The sequence below is a fragment of the Pezoporus wallicus genome, unplaced genomic scaffold (genome assembly GCF_028554395.1).
Source record: "Pezoporus wallicus isolate ANWC-B61680 ecotype Strahan unplaced genomic scaffold, APGP_CSIRO_Pwel_v1 contig_14772, whole genome shotgun sequence".
In the NCBI taxonomy this organism is placed as follows: domain Eukaryota; kingdom Metazoa; phylum Chordata; class Aves; order Psittaciformes; family Psittacidae; genus Pezoporus; species Pezoporus wallicus.
In genome coordinates, this window is record NW_026635194.1 from 1 (window position 1) to 15,777 (window position 15,777).

The 15,777-nt window shown below is 59.0% G+C and overlaps 1 protein-coding gene across 1 annotated transcript; it reads right to left on the reverse strand.

The window, feature by feature from the left end:
* Nucleotides 1-141: 141 nt before the first annotated feature.
* LOC130600312 (sodium/calcium exchanger 2-like) lies at nucleotides 142-10,519 on the reverse strand. Its single transcript, XM_057411519.1, is given in 9 exon segments — nucleotides 142-265; nucleotides 267-361; nucleotides 364-518; nucleotides 2,631-3,612; nucleotides 4,818-4,933; nucleotides 4,936-4,941; nucleotides 6,617-6,634; nucleotides 6,951-7,054; nucleotides 8,854-10,519. Coding segments are annotated over 9 exon segments (3,141 nt in total). The 5' UTR covers nucleotides 10,395-10,519.
* Nucleotides 10,520-15,777: the final 5,258 nt, after the last annotated feature.

Sequence of the window (15,777 nt, forward strand, 5' to 3'; positions counted from 1 at the left end):
CCATTACCCTATCTCACCCATTACCTTCCCATCACCCCCATCACCCCATTACCCCCATTGCTCCCATTCCCCCATTACCATTACCTCCATCTCACCCCCATCACCCCCATATCACCCCATAGCCCACCCCATAGCCCCCCCCTAGAAGCCCCGGATGTGGCAGTATGCCTCGAGGCTGGCGAAGAGCACGTAGAGGAGCCAGAGGGCGAGGAAGAGCGCCGTGGTGAGGAGCTTGGGTCCGCGGGGTCCCCCAGCCCCTCCGCCCGGCGCCGCGGCGCCGCAGCAGGAGGACGCCGATGGCCACGAAGGCGAAGACGGTGAAGAGGGTGACGGAGAAGGCCAAGGTGCCGGCTCGCACCTCCGAAGGGCCGGCCCCCGAGCCGCCCAATAGACGGCGGCCACGGACCAGGCGAGGCCCAGGCCGAGGAAGACGTTGACGGCGTTGGAACCGGTGACGTTGCCGATGGAGGCGTCGGCGCAAGGGTCCTGCAGGGCGGCCACTTTGCTGGCGAAGGTGTCTGGGGAGGGGGGGAATGGGGGGGAGATGGGGGGGAGATGGGGGATAGGGGGGATAGGGGGAGATGGGGGAGATGGGGGAGATGGGGGGATGGGGGATACGGGGTAATGGGGGATATGGGGGATATGGGGTAATGGGGGATATGGGGTAATGGGGTAATGGGGGATATGGGGATATAATGGGGGATATGGGGGATAATGGGGGATATGGGGTAATAATGGGGGGATATGGGGGATATGGGGTAATGGGGGATATGGGGTAATGGGGGATATGGGGGATATGGGGTAATGGGGGATATGGGGGAATGGGGGATATGGGGGATATGGGGGAATGGGGGATATGGGGGAATGGGGGATATGGGGGATATGGGGTAATGGGGGATATGGGGGATATGGGGGATATGGGGGATATGGGGTAATGGGAGATATGGGGGATATGGGGGTAATGGGGTAATGGGGTATATGGGGTAATGGGAGGGGATATATGGGGTATAGGGGGCAATGGAATGGGGATGGTGGGGTGAGGATGGGGTGAGGATGGGGTATATAGGGTGTATGGGATATAGGTATGGGGATGGGGTGAGGATGGGGTATATAGGGTGTATGGGATATAGGTATGGGGATGGGATGGGGATGGGGATGGGGTGTGGTGTATGGGGTGGGATGGGATAGGGATGAGATGGGGATGGGGCATATGGGGAATGGGGTATGGAGTATATGGGGATGGAATGGGGGTGGGATGGGGTGTATGGGGTATAGGGATGGGGATGAGGATCGGATGGGGATGGCATGGGGTACAAGAGGGTGGGGATGGGATGGGGATGGGGTATATGGGGTATGGGGTAAAGGGATGGGGATGGGATGGGAACAGGATGGGATGGGGATGGGATGTGGTATATGGGGTGTATGGCGTATGGGGTATAGGGATGGGGATGGGGTGAGGATGGGGTATGGAGTGTGTGATATAGGAATGGGTATGGTTTAGGGTAGATGGGATATGGGGTATTGGATAGGGGATGGGGTCAAGGACATGGGGACACAGGCAGAGGATTCACCATGGGCATGGGGACATGGAGCCGGCACCAACACCCAATGCCCTGTCCACACCTGACTCTGATCCCCACCCCATCCCCACCCCACCCCATCCCCACCCCATCCCCATCCTTATCCCCCATACGCCATACACCCCACCCCATCCCACCCCACCCCATCCCATCCCCACCCCATCCCTATACCCCATACCCCATACATCCCATATACTACATCCCATCCCCATCCCATCCCCATCCCTTTACCCCATACCCCATATACCCCACCCCATCCCACCCCACCCCATCCCATCCCCACCCCATCCCTATACCCCATACCCCATACACCCCATATACCACATCCCATCCCCATCCCATCCCATCCCCATCCCTTTACCCCATGTGCCATACACCCCATATACCACATCCCATCCCCATCTCATCCCATCCCCACCCCATCCCCATCCCTATACCCCATACACATCCCATCCCCATCCCATCCCATACACCCCATCCCCCCATCCCACCCCACCCCACCCCACCCCACCCCACCCCATCCCATCCCATCCCATCCCCCCCATACCCCCCCATACACCCCATATACCACATCCCATCCCCATCCCATCCCCATCCCATATACCCCATACCCCATATCCCCACCCCATATACCCCATCCCCATACCCCATCCCCACCCCATCCCCATCCCTATACCCCATCCCCATACACCCCACATCCCATCCCCATCCCCATCCCTATACCCCATACCCCATACACCCCATATACCACCCCATCCCCATCATCATCCCATCCCCACCCCATCCCCATCCTTATACCCCATACCCCATACACCCCATATACCACATCCCATCCCCATCCCATCCCGTTCCCATCCCATCCCCATCCCTTTGCCCCATACCCCATATACCACATCCCATCCCCATCCCATCCCCATCCCTATACCCCATACACCCCATATACCACATCCCATCCCCATCCCATCCCCATCCCTTACCCCATCCCCATACCCCATCCACATCCCCATCCCCACCCCACCCCATATCCCCCACCCCATCCCCACCCCTCACCAGGGATGGATGTCCCGAGCGCCACGAAGACCACGGCGTTGACGGAGTCCTTGAGCCCCACGGTGCAGCCGAAGTGGGCGGCCAGGTCGCCGATGAGCGCCGTCAGCAGCCCCAGCACCACGATGGAGACGCCGAAGCAGGCCCAGCCGTTGCAGTAGGCGGTGGGGGGCACGCAGGCGAACAGAACCTTCCAGAACACGGTCAGGAAGTGCATGACGTAGTCGAAGCACGAGGGCAGGCGCTCCTCGCGGCCTTCTTCCTCTTCCTCCTCCTCGCCCGCTGCGGGAGGCGGCGTAGGGCCGTGGTGGGTACCCGGTGGCGGGACCCGGTGGTGATGATGGGGATGGCCCACGGTGGTGGGCCAGGGTGGTACCCGATGGTGATGGTGGTACCCGATGGTGATGATGGTACCCAATGGTGATGCTCCAGGATGGCATCCGATGGTGGTACCCAATGGTGATGATGGTACCCAATGGTGATGCTCCAGGATCGTATCCGATGGTGGTACCCAATGGTGATGATGGTACCCAATGGTGATGCTCCAGGATCGTATCCGATGGTGGTACCCAATGGTGATGATGGTACCCAATGGTGATGCTCCAGGGTGGTACCCAATGGTGGTACCCAGTGGTGGTGATCCATGGTGGTACCCAATGGTGATGCTCCAGGGTGGTACCCAATGGTGGTACCCAATGGTGATGCTCCAAGGTGGTACCCAATGGTGGTACCCAATGGTGATGATGGTACCCGATGGTGATGATGGTACCCAATGGTGGTGATCCATGGTGGTACCCAATGGTGATGATGGTACCCGATGGTGGTGATCAGGGTGGTACCCAATGGTGATGATGGTACCCGATGGTGGTGATCCAGGGTGGTACCCAATGGTGATGATGGTACCCGATGGTGATGCTCCAGGGTGGTATCCAATGGTAGTACCCGATGGTGATGGTGGTACCCAATGGTGATGCTCCAGGATGGCCTCCGATGGTGGTACACAATGGTGATGATGGTACCCAATGGTGATGCTCCAGGGTGGTACCCAATGGTGGTACCCAGTGGTGGTGATCCATGGTGGTACCCAATGGTGATGCTCCAGGGTGGTACCCAATGGTGATGGTGGTACCCAATGGTGATGATGGTACCCAATGGTGATGCTCCAGGATGGTATCCGATGGTGGTACCCAATGGTGATGATGGTACCCAATGGTGATGATGGTACCCGATGGTGATGCTCCAGGGTGGTACCCAATGGTGGTACCCAATGGTGATGCTCTATGGTGGTACCCAATGGTGGTGATCCATCGTGGTACCCAATGGTGGTACCCAACGGTGATGCTCCGTGGTGGCACCCAATGGTGGTACCCAATGGTGATGCTCTATGGTGGTACCCAATGGTGGTACCCAATGGTGATGCTCTATGGTGGTACCCAATGGTGGTACCCAATGGTGATGCTGGTACCCGATGGTGATGTTCCATGGTGGCACCCAATGGTGGTACCCAATGGTGATGATGGTACCCAATGGTGGTGATCCATGTTGGTACCCAATGGTGGTACCCAATGGTGGTGATCCATGTTGGTACCCAATGGTGGTACCTGTAGGGCTATGGGGCTATAGGGTTAAGAGGCTATGGGGCTATTGGGTTATGGGGCTATGGGATATGGTTCGATGGGGTTATCGGGCTATAGGGCTATGGGGCCATGGAGCTATGTGGCTATCGGGCCATTGGGCAATGGAGCCACAGGGCCATGGGTCTTTGGGAGCTATGGGGCCATGGGGCTATGGGACTATGAGGCTATGGGGTTTTGGGGCTACGGGGCTACGGGGCTATGTGGCTATGGGGCTATGGAGACTATGGCTTTGGTGGCCATGGGGCTATGGAGTTATGGGGCTATGGTGCTATGGGGCCATGGGTCTATGGGGCTATGGGGCCATGGGGCTATGGGGCCTTGGGGCTATGGGGTTTTGGGGGCTATGGGGTTATGGGGCTATGGAGCTATGGGGCTATGGGGTTATGGGGCCATGGGGCTATGGGGCTATGGGGCAGGGCCATGGGGCTGTGGGGTTATGGGGGCTGTGGGGTTATGGGGCTATGGAGCTATGGGGCCATGGGGCTATGGGGTTATTGGGCTACGGGGCCATGGGGCCATGGAGCTATGGGGCCTGCCCCATGGTGCCCCCTACCTTGAAGTCGTAGGACTCCTCGATGATGACCTCCAGGCGCCGGTTCTCGCCCAGGACGGGTTTGCCCATCTCAGCGATGCGCCGGGCATCCTCCTCCTCGGCAGAGAGCTGCCGCCGCCATCCGCTGTGGGGCACGGTGTGGGGCACGGTGTGGGGCACAGTGTGTGGGGCACAATGTGGGGTACAATGTGGGGTACACTGTGTGGAGTGTGGGGCACGGTGTGGGGCACGGTGTGGGGTACAATGTGTGGGGCACAATGTGGGGTACAATGTGGGGTACACTGTGTGGAGTGTGGGGCACGGTGTGGGGCACGGTGTGGGGTACAATGTGGGGTACGGTGTGGGGCACGGTGTGGGGCACAATGTGTGGGGCACAATGTGGGGTACAATGTGGGGTACACTGTGTGGAGTGTGGGGCACGGTGTGGGGCACGGTGTGGGGCACAATGTGTGGGGCACAATGTGGGGTACAATGTGGGGTACACTGTGTGGAGTGTGGGGCACAGTGTGGGGCACGGTGTGGGGTACAATGTGGGGCACGGTGTGGGGCACGGTGTGGGGCACAATGTGGGGTACAATGTGGGGTACACTGTGTGGAGTGTGGGGCACAGTGTGGGTACAATGTGGGGTACGGTGTGGGGCACAGTGTGGGGTACGGTGTGGGGCACAGTGTGGGGTACAATGTGTGTGGCACAATGTGGGGCACGGTGTGTGGGGCGCAGTGTGGGGCACAATGTGTGGGGCACAAGGGATCAGGATCGGGATTGGGACCAGGATCACGATCAGATTAGATCGAACAGAACCAGGACTGGGATCAGGATCGGGATCACGATTGGGATTGGGATCAGATCAGGATCGGGATCAGGTTGGGAACAGGATTGGGACTGGGATCAGGATTGGGATCAGGAGCGGGCGCAGGATCAGGATCAGACCTGGGATCAGGATCAGGACTGGGATCAGGATTGGGATTGGGATCAGGATCGTGACTGGGATCAGGATTGGGATCGGGATCAGATCAGGATCAGGACTGGGACCGGGATCAGGATCAGGATTGGGATCAGATCAGGACCAGGACTGGGATCACGATTGGGATTGGGATCAGATCAGGATCGGGATCAGGACTGGGATCGGGATCAGGATCAGGATCAGGACTGGGATTTGGATCAGGATCGGGATCGGACCCGGGATCAGGATCGGGATTGGGATCAGGATCGGGATCGGGCCCGGGATCAGGATCGGGATCGGGACAGGGATTGGGATCAGGATCGGGATGAGGACTGGGATCGGGATCAGGATCGGGATTGGGATCAGGATCGGGATCAGGATCGGGATCGGGCCCGGGATCAGGATCGGGATCAGGACTGGGATTGGGATCAGGATTGGGATCAGGATCGGGATCAGGACTGGGATTGGGATCAGGATTGGGATCAGGATCGGGATCAGGACTGGGATTGGGATCAGGATTGGGATCAGGATCGGGATCAGGACTGGGATTGGGATCAGGATCGGGATCAGGATTGGGATCAGGACTGGGATTGGGATCAGGATCGGGATCAGGATTGGGATCAGGATCGGGATCAGGACTGGGATTGGGATCAGGATTGGGATCAGGATCGGGATCAGGACTGGGATTGGGATCAGGATCGGGATGAGGACTGGGATCGGGATCAGGATCGGGATTGGGATCAGGATCGGGATCAGGATCGGGATCAGGACTGGGATTGGGATCAGGATTGGGATCAGGATCGGGATCAGGACTGGGATTGGGATCAGGATCGGGCCCGGGCCGTCGGCTCCTACCTTGGGTCAGCAGAAGAGCTGGGGGGCGGGGGGAAACAGGCGCTGAGCCACGCCCCCTCCCCGCCCCCATTAAGCCCCGCCCCCTCCCAGCGTAAACCACGCCTCCAATTTCCCCTTCGCTCTCAAGCCCCTCCCCTCCAACAGGCCCCGCCCCCTCCCAGCCAAGCCCCTCCCTTCCCTCTCAAGCCCCGCCCCTCCCGCAGGCCCCGCCCCTCCCAACCAATCCCCGGCCCTCCCAGCCAACCCCCTCCCTTCGCTCTCAAGCCCTGCCCCTTCCAGCCAATCCCTGCCTCTCCCGCAGGCCCCGCCCCACCCAGCAGGCCCCCCCCCTCACCGGAGATGCCGCGGTTCATCCATCGCGGCGGCCCCAGCTCGATGTAAAACCGCTCCCGCTTCTCGTACTGAGCCGCGTCCACGAGGCGGACCCGCAGCGACCTCCTGCGGCCCCACGGAGACCCATAGAGACCCATAGAGAACCATTGAGACCCATAGAGATCCATAGAGACCCATAGAGACCCATGGAGACCCATTGATAACCATTGAGACCCATAGAGAACCATTGAGACCCATAGAGAACCATTGAGACCCATAGAGACCCATAGAGACCCATGGAGACCCATAGAGAACCATTGAGACCCATAGAGAACCATAGAGAACCATAGAGAACCATTGAGACCCATAGAGACCCATAGAGAACCATTGAGACCCATAGAGAACCATAGAGAACCATAGAGAACCATTGAGACCCATAGAGAACCATTGAGACCCATAGAGAACCATAGAGACCCATAGAGAACCATAGAGACCCATAGAGACCCATGGAGACCCATAGAGATCCATAGAGAACCATTGAGACCCATGGAGACCCATTGATAACCATTGAGACCCACAGAGAACCATTGAGACCCACGGAGACCCATTGATAACCATTGAGACCCATAGAGAACCATTGAGACCCATGGAGACCCATTGCATCCCATTGAGCCCCATTGAGCCCCACTGCGTCCCATTGAACCTCATTGCATCCCATTGAGCCCCATTGCGTCCCATTGAGCCTCATTGCATCCCATTGAGCCCCATTGCATCCCATTGAGCCCTATTGAGCCCCACTGAGCCCCACTGAGCCCCATTGCACACCATTGAGCCCCATTGAGCCCCATTGCATCCCATTGAGCCCCACTGCATCCCATTGAGCCCCATTGCACACCATTGCGCCCCGCTGAGCCCCATTGCATCCAATTGAGCCCCATTGCACACCATTGCGCCCCGCTGAGCCCCATCGCACCCCATGGAGCCCCATTGCACCCTATTGAGACCCAGTGCATCCCATTGAGCCGCATTGCACACCATTGAGCCCCATTGAGCCCTATTGCATCCTATTGAGCGCCATTGCGTTCCAGTGGGCCTCATTGCGTCCCATTGAGCCCCATTGCACACCATTGAGCCCCATTGAGCCCTATTGCATCCTATTGAGCGCCATTGCGTTCCAGTGGGCCTCATTGCGTCCCATTGAGCCCCACTGCACACCATTGAGCCCCATTGCATCCCATTGAGCCCCAGTGTGCCCCATTGCATCCCATTGAGCCCCATTGAGCCCCACTGCATCCCACTGAGCTCCATTAAGCCCCATTGCATCCCACCGAGCACCATGGAGCCCCATTGAGCCTCATTGCATCCCACTGAGCCCCATTGAGCCCCATTGCACACCATTGAGCCTCATTGCATCCCACTGAGCCCCATTGCACACCACTGAGCCCCACTGAGCCCTATTGCATCCTATTGAGCCCCATTGTGTCCCATTGAGCCCCATTGAACATCATTGAGCCCCATTGCATCCTGTTGAGCCGCACTGAGCCCCATTGCACCCCATTGAGCCCCACTGCATCCCACTGAGCCCCAGTGCGTCCCATTGAGCCCCATTGCATCCCATTGAGCCCCATTGCATCCCATTGAGCCCCGTTGAGCCCCATTGCATCCCATTGAGCCCCATTGCATCCCATTAAGCCCCATTGCATCCCACTGAGCACCATGGAGCCCCATTGAGTCCCATTACATCCCATTGAGCCCCATTGAGCCCCATTGCATCCCATTGAGCGCCATTGACCCCATTGCGCCCCATTGAGCCCCATTGACCCCACTGCATCCCGTTGAGCCCCATTGCATCCCATCGAGCCCCATTGCATCACCCCCCCCACATCCACCCCATATCCCCCCCATCCACCCCATATCCCCCTCACATGGTCTCGTCGTTGCCGAACTCGAGCTCGCCGACCGCGTCCTCGTAGTGGACGCCGCCTCCCTTGGCCGAGCCCTCCACGGTGCGGTAGGGCAGGAGGACGGTGCCGCGCGCGCCGGAGCCCCGCACCACCTTCACCTCGGCCCAACCTTGGCCCTCGCTCACGCGGAGCAACCGCTCTTGGAAGGCGAAGATCCCGCCGTGGTCGTCGTCCAAGATGGTGACGGTGGCCAAGGCCGGCGCCACCAACTTGCCTTTGGGGTGCTCGGCGCAGTCGGGCTCGAACATGCCTTCGGCGTCGCCGACGCGGAGGTTCAAGAGGCGCACAAAGAAGCGCTCGTCCTCCTCGAAGATGTCGTCGTCGATGATGCCGATGGTGAGCTCCTTCAACGTCTCGCCCGGCTTGAAGACCAACGTGCCCTCGCTGTACTCGTAGTCGGAACCCGCCTTGGCCGAGCCGTCCTCGGTGCGGTAATCCACGTAGAAGGTGCGGTTGGCGCCGGCGCCGGGCTCGCAAGCCACCGACAGCGTCACGGCGCCGCAGTTCTCCAAGCAGTGGTAAAGGCAAGGCTCGAAGTAGATGCGCCCGCAGCCTTCGTCGTCGTCGCCGTCGTCGCCGTGCCGCGCGTCCGCCGCGCTCGCCGCGCGCCGCCACGGCTCGGCCGCGTGCTTGCGGAGCACGTTGCCGGCGCCCGTCATCATGCGCGTGGCTTGGATGCGGTAGAAAGCGCGGCTCTTCTGTTGGTGCAACAGCGCCGCGTAGTTGGCCATGTCCAAGAGTTGCTCCAATTCCTTCTCCGGGTACTTCTGCTTCAGGTCCTTTAGGATCTGGATCACTTCCCGGCGCGCTTCGTCCTGGTCCTTGTCTTCCGATGGGTCAACCGGCGGCACCGGTGCTGCCGGGACGCCGCCACCACCGGCACCGCCATCCATCTCGATGGCCTTGGGCGCGTCGCCTTCGGTGCCGATGATGATGCCGCTGCGCGGGTCGGCGCGGTAGCGCTTGTAGACGTCCTTGTAGAACAAGAGGCGCTTGTCGGCCGCCCACGCCACCACCACGCACACGGGGAAGAAGACGAGGGTGAGGAGGGCCTCCCACACCTGCACGACGCCGGGCGAGATGACGGCCAAGATGAGGTAGAGCCACACGTAGGCGAAGATGCTCCAAGCGGCCGTGACGAAGAAGACGCGCAAGTGCTTGATGCGCCGGCTCTCGCCCGCCGGCACCACGTAGACGCAGACGGCGATCACCACGAACATGTTGAAGGCGGCGCTGCCGACGATGGTGCCGGGACCCAATTCGCCCGCTTGGAAGTCGTGGCCGCACACCTCGATGACCGATAAGAGGATCTCCGGCGCCGAAGAACCCAACGCCATCAAGGTGAGGTTGGAGACGGTCTCGTTCCAGATGCGCACCGTGCCCACGCTGGTCTCGCCGTTGGCTTGGGTGATGGTGATCTCCTTCTCCTTGGACGTGATGACCTCGATGGAGGCCATGAAGCGGTCGGCGATGATGGAGACGCCCAAGAAGAGGTAGACCATGGCCACGAAGTAGACGACGGCGCGCGCCGCTTTGTCGCCCGCCGACGGGTCGTGGGGTTGCCACACGGGGAGCAGGACCCCCGGTTGGCACCGCGACGAACCCCGGCACGTGCCGTTGGCGTCCGGCACCGCGGCCACGGCGCCGGGCACGGGGCTCGAGGGAAGCACCAAGAGGAGGAGGAGGAGGAGAGGGAGAGAAGCGGCCATGGCGCCTGTGGGGAAGGGAGAGAGGTGAGGTGTGGGGCTGGGGAGGAGGTGTGGGGCTGGGGTGGAGCTGTGGGGCTGGGATGGAGGTGCGGGGATGGGGTGGAGGTACGGGGCTGGGGTGGAGGTGTGGGGCTGGGACCATGGCCATGGGGGGATGCTCAGGTGTGGGGCTAGGGTGGAGGTGTGGGGCTGGGACCATGGCCATGGGGTGATGCTGAGCCATGGGGTGATGCTCAATGCAGGTGATGCTCAGATGTGGGGCAGGGATGGAGCTGTGGGGTGGGGACCATGGCCATGGGGGGGGGGGTGCTCAGCCATGGGGTGATGCTGAGCTGTGGGGCTGGGGACCGCATCCATGGGCTGATGCTGGGCCATGAGGTGATGCTCAGGTGTGGGGCAGGGATGCCGTTGTGGGGCTGGGACCATGGCCATGGGGTGATGCTCAATGTGGGGCTGGGACCATGGCCATGGGGTGATGCTCAGCCATGGGGGGATGATCAGATGTGGGGATGATCAGATGTGGGGCTGGGATGGAGCTGTGGGGCTGGGACCATGGCCATGGGGTGATGCTCAGCCACGGGGAGATGATCAGATGTGGGGCTGGGATGGAGCTGTGGGGCTGGGACCATGGCCATGGGGTGATGCTCAAGTGTGGGGCTGGGACCATGGCCATGGGGTGATGCTCAGCCATGGGGGGATGATCTGGGGGGATGATCAGATGTGGGGCTGGGATGGAGCTGTGGGGCTGGGACCATGGCCATGGGGTGATGCTCAAGTGTGGGGCTGGGACCATGGCCATGGGGTGATGCTCAGCCATGGGGGGATGATCAGATGTGGGGCTGGGACCATGGCCATGGGGTGATGCTCAAGTGTGGGCCTGGGATGCAAGTGTGAGGATAGGGACCATGGCCATGGGGTGATGCTGGGTCATGGAGGGATGCTCAGGTGTGGGGCTGGGACCATGACCATGAGGGGATGCTCAGATGTGGGGCTGGGATGCAGGTGTGGGGATGAGGACCAAAGCCATGGGGTGATGCTGGGTCATGATGTAGGGATGGGGATCATGACCATGGGGTGATGCTCAGGTGTGTGTGGATGCTCAGATGTGGGGCTGGGGACCACAGCCATGGGGGGATGCTCAGGTGTGGGTGATGCTCAGGTGTGGGGCTTGCTCCATGACCATGGGGGGAAGCTCAGATGTGGGGCAGGGATGCAGGTGTGAGGATGAGGACCACTGCCATGGGGTGATGCTGGGCCATGGGGTGATGCTCAGGTGTGGGGCAGGGATGCAGTTGTGGGGCTGGGATCACAGCCATGGGGTGATGCTGGGCCATGGGGTGATGCTCAGATGTGGGGCAAGGATGCAGTTGTGGGGCTGGGACCACGGCCATGGGGTGATGCTCAATGTGGGTGATGCTCAGGTGTGGGGCAGGCATGCAGTTGTGGGGCTGGACCACGGCCATGGGGTGATGCTCAATGTGGGTGATGCTCAGGTGTGGGGCAGGGATGCAGTTGTGGGGCTGGACCATGCCCATGGGGTGATGCTCAGGTATGGGGCTGGGGACCATGGCCATGGGGTGATGCTGGGCCATGGGGTGATGCTCGGTGTGGGGCTGGGATGCAGGTGTGGAGATGAGGACCGAAGCCATGGGGTGATGCTCAGGTGTGGGGCAGGGATGGAGCTGTGGGGCTGAGACCATGGCCATGGGGTGATGCTGTTCCACGGGTTGATGATCAGATATGGGGCAGGGATGGAGCTGTGGGGCTGAGACCATGGCCATGGCGTGATGCTGTTCCACGGGGTGATGCTCAGATGTGGGGCAGGGATGGAGCTGTGGGGCAGGACCCACGGCCGTGGGTCAACGCGCAGTTGTGGGTCTGGGGGGGGGGTCCCAATGATCAGTTATGGGTCAGAGGGGTCACGTGGTCCCGGGCAAGGTGGGGGGTGTCCCACGCTGTGGGTCACGTGGCCTTCCGGGGCTGGGGGGGGGGGGGGAGCGCGTGGGCGATCCCAGCTGCTCCTTGGCAACGGCGCGGTTCCCATGGCAACGGCTATAAAAAGGTGCGGGGGGGGGGGGGACCTGGACCGGGAACAGCCACAGACAGAGCCCATAGGGACCAATAGGGACCCATAGAGACCCATAGGGACCCCATAGAGACCCATAGGGACCCATAGAGACCCATAGGGACCCATAGGGACCCATAGAGACACATAGGGACTCACAGAGACCCATAGACACCTGTTGACACCTATAGACACCTATAGGCACCCATAGACAGACACCCATAGACACCTATAGGCGCTTATGGACACCCCATAGACACCCATAGACACCTACAGGTACCCATACACACCCTATAGGCACCTACAGACATCCCATAGACACCCATAGACACCCTATAGCCACCTGCAGACACCCATAGACACCCTATAGGCACCTATAGACATCCCATAGACACCCTATAGCCACTTACACCCATAGAGACCCTATAGCCATCCCATAGATATCCCATAGACAGCCTATAGCCACCTACAGACACCCTATAGCCACCTACAGACAACTATAGCCACCCACAGACACCCTATAGACACCCTATAGACATCCATAGACACCCTATAGCCACCTATAGACACCCATAGCCACCCTATAGACATCCATAGCCACCTATAGACACCCATAGCCACCCTATAGACATCCATAGCCACCTATAGACACCCATAGCCACCCTATAGACATCCATAGCCACCTATAGACACCCATAGCCACCCTATAGACATCCATAGCCACCCTACAGACACCCATAGACACCCTATAGACACCCTACAGCCACCTATAGCCACCCTGTAGCCACCTCATAGACACCCATAGACACCCATAGACACCCTATAGCCACCCACAGACACCCCATAGCCACCTATAGACATCCCATGGACACCCTATAGCCACCTACAGACACCTTATAGACATCCATAGACACCCTATAGCCACCTATAGCCACCCTATAGACATCCATAGACACCCTATAGCCACCCTATAGACATCCATAGACACTCTATAGCCACCTATAGCCACCCTATAGACATCCATAGACACCCTATAGCCACCCTATAGACATCCATAGACACTCTATAGCCACCCTATAGACATCCATAGACACTCTATAGCCACCTATAGCCACCCTATAGACATTCCATAGACACCCTATAGCCACCAATAGCCACCCTAGAGACACCCACAGACACCTATAGCCACCCATAGCCACCCTAGAGACACCCACAGACACCTATAGCCACCCTATAGACACCCATAGCCACCCTATAGCCACCCTATAGACACCCATAGATGACCCCACTGCACGAGCCCACATTCCCCATCCCGTTCCATGTGGGACGTTGCTTCCCAGCCCATTCCCAGGTCCAGCCCCATGGATTGACCCCCAACCACAGGCTGCCATGTATGGAATCAATGGGACCAATGGGGTTGGTGGGATTAATGGGACCAACGGGATCAATGGGATCAATGGGGTCAGTGGGATCAATGGGGTCAGTGGGATCAGTGGGATTAATGGGACCAATGGGATCAGTGGGATCAATGGGGCCAATGGGATCAATGGGGTCAGTGGGATCAATGGGGTCAGTGGGATCAATGGGGTCAGTGGGATCAGTGGGATCAACGGGATTAATGGGATTAATGGGATCAATGGGATCAGTGGGATCAATGGAATCAATGGGATCAATGGGGTTAAAAGGATCAACAAGATCAATGGGATCAATGGGATCAGTGAGATCAATGGAATCAGTGGGATCAATGGGATCAGTAAGATCAATGGGACCAATGGGATGAATTGAAACAATGGGATCAGTGGGATTAATGGGACCAATGGGATCAATGGAAACAATGGGATCAGTGGGATCAATAGGATCAATGGAATCAATGGGGTCAACAGGATCAATGGGATCAATGGAATCAGTGGGATCAATGGGATCAGTAGGATCAATAGGATCAATGGGACCAATGGGGTCAATGGGACCAATGGGACCAATGGTCTGAGTGGGAAAAGCCCCAATTCCAAGCGGGAATTCCGCTCCTGGATCCGGAACATCCCCCCCCCCCCCCCGAGGGGCTCCATGGGGTCGGGGCCATTCCCAAGGGATTCGGGGGGTATGGGGTGGGGGGGGCACGGGAATGGAACGGGGAAAGCCCCCGATCCCATTGGATGCTCTTTGGGATGAAGGCGTCGGGGATGGATCCCAGTGGGACGGAGCCCGATGCCCAGGGATAGCGGGATCCGAGGGAGCGGCATTCCCGGTTTTCCGCTTCCCCATTCCGGGATATGGGGGGGGGGGGAGGAAAAATCCCGGCTCCGGGAGCTGGGAATGCCGTTGCCAAGGGAGGAAAACGGGAGCGGAGGCGGGGAGGGGGGGTCCCAATGTTGGGAATTGGGGATTTGGGAAAAATATGTGGAAATTTGGGGGAATTTGGGGGAAATTTAGGGGAAATTCTGAGGAAAATCGGGCAAATTTTGGGGGAAATTTGAGAGGAATTTAGGGAAAAATTGGGGGGAATTCTGAGGGAATCTGGGGAAATTTGGGGAGGATTTGAGAATTCCAGGGAATTTCTGGGGGAAATTTTTGGGGAGAGATTTGAGGGAAATTTTGGGGAAATTTCACGGGGATTGAGAGAAAATTTGGGCCAAATTTGGCGAGGAGTGGAGGGAAATTCCAGGGAATTTGGGGAGAAATTGAGGAAAAATTTGAGGGATTCTGAGGAAATTCCGAGGAAATTCAGGGGAATTTTAAGGGAAATTTTTTTTGAGGATTTGAGGGAAATTTCAGGGAAATTTGGGGGGAAAATCAGGGAAATTTGGGGGAGATTTCAGGGGAAAATGGGGGAATTTGGAGGAAATTCGGGGCAAAATTTGGGGCAGGATTTGAGGGAAATTTCAGGAAAATCGGGGGCGATTTTGGGGGCAGATTTGAGGGAAATTCGGGAAAAAAGTGGGGAAATTGAGAGGAATTTGGGATTCGGGGGGATCCTGGCCCCGCCCCCTCCTCCCTTTAAGGACCGGGGGTTGGGAGAACGGGGGAGCCCCCGTGACGTCAATCGGGAGCCCCCGAGCCCCCCTTGACCCCTGTGACCCCACAGGAACCCCCCTGGAACCTCCTATGGCCCCC